Source organism: Plutella xylostella, chromosome 19 (genome assembly GCF_932276165.1).
Source record: "Plutella xylostella chromosome 19, ilPluXylo3.1, whole genome shotgun sequence".
Taxonomy (NCBI): Eukaryota; Metazoa; Arthropoda; class Insecta; order Lepidoptera; family Plutellidae; genus Plutella; species Plutella xylostella.
In genome coordinates, this window is record NC_063999.1 from 6,926,220 (window position 1) to 6,935,990 (window position 9,771).

Sequence of the window (9,771 nt, forward strand, 5' to 3'; positions counted from 1 at the left end):
CATGCGATTCTGAATCCATAGATAAAAAGAGCATAATAACGGGTAATATAAAACAATGCATGTACTCTCTAATAATGCTATATTTACAGTCTAAATTATCAAATACATAGTTTTATTAAATCGCATAAGGATCATTCTCATCAAAAACATGAAACTTGGTATATGTCGGCTTGGAAGTGAAATCTTTTTTACCATCTTGCCAACCTCTTGGTGGTGCTTTAGTGTAATCAAATGTAGACTTCAGCTTGCCATATAATGCAGCTTCCCTCTCCACATCATCCCTGTAGCGTTCTTTCGCCACTTTCTTACCTGTTACAGGGTCTGTTATGTCACCAAATGGGTGCACTACTTCTTTTACTTCATGTGTGATGAGTTTAGTCAACTTCTGAGGTAGTGCTTTTATCAGAACTATGTCTCCAGTTTTGCAAAGTTTTTCAGGATCATGGCAGTAGTAAAATTCATCCTTTCTGAAGTACTGAAACAGAAATAAAGACAAATTAGGAAACTTAACACACGACAACATTACATTTTGCTTCAATAATGTACATAGAATTATTTGCAATATCAGAAGCTTTGGCATACATAGAAAATATTGAATATGATAAATTCGTCATTCTGACAGACTCCAGGAGTGCTGTTCAACATGTCGCTCGGTCAACCTCGACTTTTCGAGGCGTTCCGATAGCGTACACTATATTGAAATTCATAAAAAAGTTAAAAGAGTTGGGAAAATCAATATCCATTCAATGGATTCCATCCCACATAGGTATCTGGGGCAATGAAGTTGTGGACCGTTTAGCCAGAGACGCTAGTTTAGATGGAATTGCTCATACTATTAAACCAGTTTATTCGGATGTAATACCTACAGTCAAAAAGCATATTCATAAATTGTGGTCTGAACATCTACAAAAGGTCTCAGTAGATAAGGGTATCTGGTAAAAGACAATACAACCTGAACCTTTCTATTATCCTTGGTTTGAAGCAGGTAACATGGATAGAAATACTCTTATGATTGCTTTCAGACTTCGGTCTGGACATATTCCACTAAACAAGTTTGCTTTTATGATGAGAAAGGTCCCTTCACCACAAAATGTTTAAAGATATAGGTGGATGTAATAGTGCGCTATCATTTCCTTATTCTGATGATGCTAAAGTATTGTACAATTTAGTTAGGTACGGCCTTAAGGCTCGATCCAACTGAAGATCTTGTTAGTTTTTAAGTATCTACCTAGTTATGATTATGTATGTAATTAATTTAAGCTTAATTACTAGGACGACATGGCCGCTCTATGTGAACCAAGTCCTATAAAAATAATGATTAAAAAAAATTACATTTTGCTAAGATATACAAACTCACCATCAATAAATTTTCATCCAATTCTAACCTCTTCACCCTTATTTTGGCAGCATTTTGCTTTACTGTGGGAACGCATTGGCCCAACAGAAGAAATTTTTTCGCAGTTTCTGCTATTTGTTTTGCCATGATTCACGACCAATGTATGACTTTATTTAAACCAATGAAAATATTGAAAATGAAAATTTCAGTCGAAAATCGAAATCAAATTATTGTGGTAGTCTGTGGTGTTGACATTTATTTATTTGACAGTGATAGGTTACACCACAGAACCGAAAATATCTCAGAATAATGTTTCATAGCTTTCTATTCTAATAAAGAGTGGTAAAAACTATCATCAGTATCATTACCATCAACTATGTCAAACCAGTCAAGTGCAGGGTGTCCCACGCTACATTTTGCTTGTCCTTCGGCGGCCCCTAGACTTATAGTAACATAGTACAACATTGCGTTTTGAATCCAAACGGTTAATTATATTTATGGCACATTATGTGTAGTTTGATAATAATGGTAGTATGGTAGGTAGGCATATTAGTATAAAAAGTATACTAAGTAGGTATTTCATATTTATTTTTATAAGTAGGTATAAATGTATGTGTGTACACATAATTCTTAATATACAAAAAATGTAATGATCTTCAATAAACATAACCCATTATGATCTAAAATACCAACTTAACAATCTTAGGTATTAATTTAACTTAAAATAACACTTAGTAGGTACCCAATGTAACCAACCATACTTTAATAACAATTTGTATCACAAAGCTACCTTCACCCCTAAGTCCCTAAAGGGCAAATAACTAACATATTTCATGCAGGCACTAATTTAGTGATAGGTTTAACTAAAGTAACCAGGGCTGCCAGTGATGAAACAGCTCCAAGTGTTCCCACTACACTAGGACTGAACTTAGTGTATCCAAGGGCAGTCAGAGGAATAAACAGGTCACAGGAGTTCTTCACAGTGTCAACAAACACATCTTTATGACAGTTCACTAGAAATAATAAATGCTTCAAGGAATCTGATACAGCAACATTCTTCATAGGACCAGATAAGAACTGAGATGGCTTCAATAAAGTTACTGTGTTCATTTCTAGAATGTGAATGATTTCATAGAAATCTCTGGCTAAATTGGCTATTATTGAGACAAGCCAGAATTTGTTGGCAATCTTGTTCCAATCAGCTTCAGCCTTAAAGAATCCGCTTCGGCTCAGCCACACCACATGGTCTGCGTAGAGGAACAAGGCCTGCGCCACCTTGCTCAGAGTCAGTGTGAACCTCAACCAGGGATCTTCAAGCTGGATTGTGTTTAATGCAGAATATAAAGTGTCTATACATCTTCCCAGTCTTAGCACTGAAATATAAAGAAAAAAATATATTAGCAAATTAATTTTACAATGATTATAATTATATTTTAGAGTGTAAGTTATCTCATCATACCTTTTCTGAATGAACTCAAGGAATTTTCCAGGCTTCTTATTCTCTCTATAGAGTATTTGTTCACATTCCTGGACTCAAGTTGATGCCATATTAGTCTGCTGACATACTGTGCTAATCTAAGCCAGAAGAAAATAAGTTTAGTGCTTCAACAGAGATCATACAGAATAGAGTACTTTAAAAAATATTATTTACAATAAAATACTAGCAGTCGCAGAAATAACAAGTAGCTGCTAAGTTTACCTTGCTAATTTATCTCTTCCATTAGTTTGATTGTTCACTCTTACAATAACATCCATGATGTTTACTCAAGCAGTCCAAAGTTTGAAATTTATTTTGCAGTATGATCAAAGGTATAATTTAGTTTTATGGCAATTTTATTATTGTAACTTAAATTCCGTACACTATAAATAGTATTAAAGATATCTTAATCTTATCAACTTGACCGGGTACCAGTATTTATAACAAAATAATCATAGCAGATTATAGGAAAAATGCTGATCCTGCTAAAAATGTATATGTAACACAAGAGGTCGTTGTATTTTATATATTTAAACAATAAGATCTGAAAGTTGTTTTTGTTTATTTACGTATTGTGTTATTATTGTTCTCGGAAAACCTTGAAAGTTGCAAAGTTGATTGAACAAGAACATTAGAACAAGTACAATGACAAGTCAAGTATAGGTATTTTTTCACAACATGTCAATACCGTCAATGGTCGAACTAAAAAGTTGAACGATTGTCACAGAAACTAATCTGTAAATCTATCTTTATAGTCTATGATTTTAGGCTATCCACAAAATCACGATTTTAAATGTCATCTTTTATTATTTAACACTTTCTTTTTGTGTGAAGGAAAGAAGGATTATTTGTGTTAGTTCAAATGTTTCTTTAGTGGAAGTACAGTTTTGTAGCTGTATCTAGTGTCAAGACAAACCCTTTAGGTTTAATGGCATGTTAATTTAAAAACCTAACTATGTTACACAATGTTTTGTATAAATAAATAAATAAAACACAGCGTTGGTTTTTATCACTCAGACCAAAAGGAATAAATTTTAATCATTATTCTAAGTCCTATTTACCCCTCCACACCCCCGCGCTACCTCACACCCCGAGCTCCCCTCTCCGTGTCCTGTCGAAAAACGAGAAAATGTCAGGCATGTCAGCCATTTTGTATTGCTTTGTGGAAGGTTGTGCGTCGCCTATATTTTAGTGAAGTTTTAACTGTGAAAACTGTTTATTTGCGTGCCGTGTCGTTAGTGACTTGAGTCGCGAGTTATTTGTGGTAAGAGACAATAAACTAAAGTTTACCCGTGGATCAATTGTGGTGCCGACCCTAACTTTTTCCTCAACAATCAAAATGAAGACGACATTTTAAAGTGACGTGTAATGTTGTGCATTTCAGATAGTGGTTCTTCAAACTGAGCTTACATGATTGGATTACCGCGTAGCGATAGAGATAGAGATCGAATAACGGTGAAAATTCGTAACATGAAGCGGAGCTCGTCAAGGGACAGTATGCCGAGGTCGAAAAGAACGCGTAGTAGCATAGGCAGGTACGACGACAGCTCGGACGAGCGGGGGAGCCCCGAGCGCGTCCGCCGCCGCGCGCGCTCGCCCAGCCCGCGCGGCCGCTACGTCTCCCCGCACCGGGACGACTATGTGCGCTCCAGGGAAGTGCGAGAAGATTCCACCCGTCCTTACTATAAAGTGTTGTGCGTAAGTGCCCTTCATCCCAAAGCTTCGGATGAAATCGTCAAAGACACACTTTACAGAGAGTACAAGAAGTTTGGAGACTTTAGCATTAAGATTTCCCATGAACTAGACGAGCGTGTGGCGTATGTGTGCTTCCGCAGCGTCGAGGATGCCAGGGACGCCAAGCACGCCAAGCCCCGGATTATACTGTATGATAAAGTCGCTCTTGTGGACCCAGTGTATGAACCTGTCCGATCTGAGTACAGTAGGAATAGGCCTAGGAGCATCACACCACCTGACTATGACCGTCCTTATTCCTATGCTTGGTCTCCAGTGCCTGAGAGGCGCAGGCCTCCTGAAGACAGGGCTTATGGCATTCCTCCATCAGTACCGCCCCACCACAGGGACTTCCGTCCTCCATTGCATGAGTACCCCATGGCAGGGCCTCATGGCCCACCGATGCATCACAGGCCACCGATGCACCACCCTCCACACCCTCACTACATGCCTCGCCCGTACATGCCCCGCCCTCATGGCCATCCACCATTTGAAAAGGCTGAGAATAAAAAAGACAAGTTCCCAAATTATCTTCACCATGTCCAACCTGAAGATGATCCATTGGCAACAAGGACACTGTTTGCTGGTAATTTGGAAATTAACATATCAGATGAAGAACTCCGTCGCATCTTTGGCCGTTATGGCATAGTGGAGGACATTGACATCAAGCGACCACCACCGGGTACTGGTAATGCTTTTGCTTTTGTAAGGTACCAGACTCTAGACATGGCTCATCGAGCCAAGGTAGAGCTCTCTGGGCAATACATTGGAAAATTCCAATGTAAAATTGGTTATGGCAAAGCTACACCTACTACTCGAGTATGGGTTGGAGGCCTGGGGCCTTGGACTTCTGTGGCTCAATTAGAAAGAGAGTTTGATAGGTTTGGTGCTATCAAAAAGATTGAATATGCAAAAGGTGAACCCCATGCCTACATTCTGTATGACTCTATTGATGCAGCTCAAGCAGCTGTCAAAGAAATGCGTGGCTTTCCTCTAGGTGGCCCAGAGCGGCGACTCCGCATAGACTTTGCTGATGTTGGTAATGGTGGTACTTTCAGACCAAAGACTTATCCCCCTCCTGTGGGAGAGGATGGACGTCCAGTTGAAGGTTACGAAGGGTATGAGGCACCCGCATATGGGGAAGAGGGCTACAGTGGTTATGGGCAGCCAGGGTACAGAGGCAGGGGCGGACACCGCGGTCGCGGGCGCGGCATGTACCGTGGGGCATACCACGGCGGCGCGGACTACCGCGACGACGAGTGGCGCCGGCCCGCGGGTGACGGCGACTACGAGGGCCGCGCGCGCCGCTCCGGCTCGCGGGAGCCCGGCGTGGACCGCTCGCGCTCGCGCTCCCCGCGCCGCCGCTCCCCGGACAGCGACTCCGACGGCTCCCCGCGCCGCGGCGGCGGCATGCTGTCGTCTTCCAGGACTCTTCCTGAGGTCGTGCGCAAAGCCACCACTATATGGAATGGTGCTCTCATCCTCAAAAACTCTCTCTTCCCAACCAAATTCCACCTCACAGATGGTGATTCCGAAATCATTGACAGCCTAATGAAAGATGAGGATGGCAAAAATCAGTTGAGAATAACACAGAGGCTGAGACTTGATCAACCAAAGTTGGATGATGTTCAGAAGCGTATTGCTACATCTAGTTCTCATGCTATATTTTTGGGTGTTGCTGGATCTACTGCATCAATCTCAAATGATGATGCCAGTATTCAGACTCGCCCTATGAGGAACCTTGTGTCTTACTTGAAGCAAAAGGAAGCAGCTGGAGTGATCTCTCTGCTAAACAAGGAGACAGAGGCAACTGGTGTACTGTACTCATTCCCTCCATGTGATTTCTCAACAGAACTTCTAAAAAGGACTTGTCACAATTTGACTGAGGAAAGCCTGAAGGAAGATCATTTGGTTATTGTTGTGGTGCGTGGTGGTTCTGCCTAGTATTTAGAGTTCATTACATAAAAACTTTATATTATAGATTAACATTATTACTAAAGATAAAATTATTAGTTAAGTTCAAAAGAGAATATCTTTTTTCAATATTATTTTGACTTATATTTTTTAATTGAGACTTGTGCTGTGTAGTGAAGTTCTTGTGAGGTGTAAGTTACACATAGTTTTGTGAGCATTTCTAAATAATAAATAACTCTTATCTAAATGTGGAAGTGATGTGTGAAAGTTCCAATTTAGTGTTCAGCAATAATTATGAATATGACCTAAATAATAAATTGTGTATCATTAACAAATTTTTGCTACATACAACTTACATTTTGTTATAAGTGTATCAAGTAATTAGTGTATCCCATTCAGTGTATTTATAGTGTAGTGTAAGTGCGTGAACATTGAAATAGATTTATTTCACTAATAACTGTTTGTTTTTTTATGAGTTACATTATCCTGTGAGTTAAGAATTGTGCAAATGAATAGTGGCTTTTGTGAAGTTCAGTTTAGTGGAAATCATGATGTGGTTCATAGTTCTTACTGTTTACATTTTGTGAAAAACATTGGCAAGTTGTGTGGATGTCTTGTGCTGAGACCAGTTGTTTGTGATGTTCCTTATAAGTGTAAGCAGTAAAGAATCTCTTGAGTGTTGTGAAATTGTTTCCGAAATAGAAATGTGCTATGAGTGAGTCTATTCAGCTGTAGGGGTTGGATATCTATGTATAACATGTAGGATTCTCTGTGTTTGTGATAACATGGTTTGGTAAGTTGTTTTAGTTCAGAAGTTCAAACTAGGCCTATTTTGTGACTAAAAACATTGCAGTTGTATAACATCAATAACTACATTATAGAAACCATGCAACTTGACCACATGCAATATGACTTCTCTGGTCAAGTTATGTGATTTATAATGTTTTTATTGCAGAATGGGCCTAGTGCATCATTCAAATCACTTGAATTCCAGCTCCCAATATTTGACTTGCATTGGCTCCTCTTTAATTTGCAAACTCAACATTTTTATTGATTAATATTTTTTACTACTATGTAGTGCCTACCTACTATCCATACGAAGATTAAACACACAGCTTATCCCTTCAGCCTATCTTTGTATTCTGTATCTATGTGCATCACATTGTCTAGTCATGTACAGTAAGCTGCATTAGTAGAGCTATAAACTTATGTACTTTGTCAATCTGAAACCGCCTATGCATTCAATGAAACATTGACGGTTCGTCAGTTTGACAAGGTACAGAAGTGTATAGGTACTTGATAGGTACTTATGCAGCTGACCTACCTCCATTCTTACATCTCATCCACCTAGCTTCTCAAGTAGGTAAGTACTTTTAAAAAATACTTGCTTTTGACCTATTTTCCTACCTCCTACTCCTTAAACATTTTTTAAAACAATTTGTAGGCTCTTGGGATAGATTCATCATCAGTTTTTAGTAAACCATTTTTTTTTTTCAAATCCTATTAATTTTAATTGGATTTCTTAGTGTATTAAATACCAACACTAAACTCCCTTTCATTATAGCTATAATATGAAAATAAAAAATATGTTTGGGAATTTTTTGCGTTTTCATGTTACCCTTTAGTCAGTCACTTTATTCTCTTTAAAGACCAATACATTATTTTATATATTTATGGCAAAAAAAATATTCATTATCTAGTGTTGCTGACTTGCTGCATAACAATAGTCATTTATTCAAGTAATTTATAGGTAGGGTGACCTCATTATCTTCTTTATTAAACAATATTGCAAGATCATTTGGGTGGTATCACATTGTGATATGGAGTCGCAAAGTTTATCATTTCAGTGAAAGGTTTTTTCTCTTCATTTCTTTTCTAGTATTAAAATCGTTATGTAGGAATAGACAAGTAAACTCCCCATGTTCCAAAAAACTAAGTAACTACGGTTTTCTTGTAAAAATATCTTCCAATTTAGTAAACATCTCATGGTTACCAAAGGCTACCTATTTTAATAGTCCTCATGAATCATATCATAATGAAATTAACAAGTTATCATTGCTGAGTGAGGAAATACCAAAATAATAACAAAATGAGGCATTGGACTCACATTTATGCTACATAAATCCACATACATGTTCATGGTTTAATACAATACAAAGTACATAAGTTTATACTCGTAGTTTTATTCATAGCCACATATCATAAGTTTTTATCTACATTAACGTAACTTCATACAAATTCAGACTTTTTAGCACGTTACCCACTGACCCCACTGTACATGTAGGTGCCAAAGATAGGTAGGTTTCAGTCACCAGGACCTGCCACCCTCGCTCGTCAAACACACTTCAGGAGGAAAACTCACTGTACCTGTAAGTCTCTGTAAGTACATAAAATTCACTTAAATATGCCGTGGGAACACCTGTATGGGTACTACTGCCAAACCCTTATAATGACATGACCCTAGACGACCTTAACTCGCTTGAATGTTAATTTAAATTTACCACCATGAAATTCTATTTCCTAGATACGTTGGCGATGGTTAAGTACTACTCTAAAAAGACCCAAATCTTAGTAATATTTGTGGGGGGTGTGGTGGACCCACCATCACCTGGTCCACTCGAATGGAACCTTAGTGGTCTAAAGTCCCTTCTAAGGTCTGGCTGTCCACTGTGGGGTTTTCAAATATCCAGATGTGCAGGTTTCCTCACAACGTTTTGCTTTACCGTACACTTAATCTACGGACGCGACCTTAACTGCCACGATATTTTGAGGCGACGATTTTTTAAGGAATCTATTATACAAAGTACCTAATAACTTTTTTTTAAATATTGGTCCACACTACATAACAACGCGGCGCGCCGCTGCTATTTCTAGAATGCGATTAAGATTTTATCTTCTATGAGCCATACAGAGCCCGCTGCTTTGTGCCTTAATTAAAGCTAATTGTTCTATGTCCTAGGTACTGACGACCCGACCTGAAACGACCACTCAAGTCTACTACGTGTCTTCGAAGTGTTACTAAAATCACTATCTTACGTATAGGTAAATTATGAGAAAAGAGGAATAAAATCCGTTGAATACATTTAGTTCATTGTGTTTTTATTTACTACTGCATACTTATTTACTAGTATTTACAGTCTGAGGCAAAGAATGCTGTCAACTTTACTGGTACCTAGGGGTCAAATATATGTATATCTGTCTCTGACTGTACCGTCCTAGACTTTGTTATAAATGTAGGTACATGGTAGAATTTTACCAGTGATCGACCCAGACAGGATACCGCGGCTCTCCCCCTTGAATCATCTTTATTATT

General features: G+C 38.5%; 3 protein-coding genes across 3 annotated transcripts; 1 reads left to right on the plus strand and 2 right to left on the minus strand.

The window, feature by feature from the left end:
- Positions 1 to 62: 62 nt before the first annotated feature.
- LOC105387295 (28S ribosomal protein S17, mitochondrial) lies at positions 63 to 1,589 on the minus strand. The gene is made up of 2 exons (XM_011558001.3): positions 1,358 to 1,589; positions 63 to 475 (listed from the first exon to the last, which is right to left on the minus strand). The coding sequence occupies exons 1-2, from the start codon at positions 1,481 to 1,483 to the stop codon at positions 116 to 118; spliced, it is 486 nt and encodes a 161-aa protein (XP_011556303.1). The 5' UTR covers positions 1,484 to 1,589; the 3' UTR covers positions 63 to 115.
- Positions 1,590 to 1,903: 314 nt separating this feature from the next.
- LOC105387296 (peroxisomal membrane protein 11B) lies at positions 1,904 to 3,454 on the minus strand. Its single transcript, XM_011558002.3, has 3 exons — positions 3,036 to 3,454; positions 2,796 to 2,911; positions 1,904 to 2,709 (listed from the first exon to the last, which is right to left on the minus strand). Exons 1-3 carry the CDS (start codon positions 3,089 to 3,091, stop codon positions 2,168 to 2,170), a joined length of 714 nt encoding a protein of 237 aa, XP_011556304.3. The 5' UTR covers positions 3,092 to 3,454; the 3' UTR covers positions 1,904 to 2,167.
- Positions 3,455 to 3,919: 465 nt separating this feature from the next.
- On the plus strand, positions 3,920 to 9,544 carry LOC105387297 (RNA-binding protein spenito). The gene is made up of 2 exons (XM_011558003.3): positions 3,920 to 4,077; positions 4,198 to 9,544. Exon 2 carries the CDS (start codon positions 4,224 to 4,226, stop codon positions 6,486 to 6,488), a length of 2,265 nt encoding a protein of 754 aa, XP_011556305.1. The 5' UTR covers positions 3,920 to 4,077; positions 4,198 to 4,223; the 3' UTR covers positions 6,489 to 9,544.
- Positions 9,545 to 9,771: the final 227 nt, after the last annotated feature.

Coding starts and splice junctions, on each gene's coding strand:
- LOC105387295 (XM_011558001.3), bottom strand. CDS start 1,483: ATGGCAAAACAAATAGCAGAAACTGCGAAAAAATTTCTTCTGTTGGGC. Junction 476..1,357: donor TGGATGAAAATTTATTGATG/GTGAGTTTGTAT, acceptor TTTCTGTTTCAG/TACTTCAGAAAGGATGAATT.
- LOC105387297 (XM_011558003.3), top strand. CDS start 4,224: ATGATTGGATTACCGCGTAGCGATAGAGATAGAGATCGAATAACGGTG.
- LOC105387296 (XM_011558002.3), bottom strand. CDS start 3,091: ATGGATGTTATTGTAAGAGTGAACAATCAAACTAATGGAAGAGATAAA. Junction 2,912..3,035: donor GGAAGAGATAAATTAGCAAG/GTAAACTTAGCA, acceptor CTTCTGGCTTAG/ATTAGCACAGTATGTCAGCA. Junction 2,710..2,795: donor CTTGAGTTCATTCAGAAAAG/GTATGATGAGAT, acceptor TTTATATTTCAG/TGCTAAGACTGGGAAGATGT.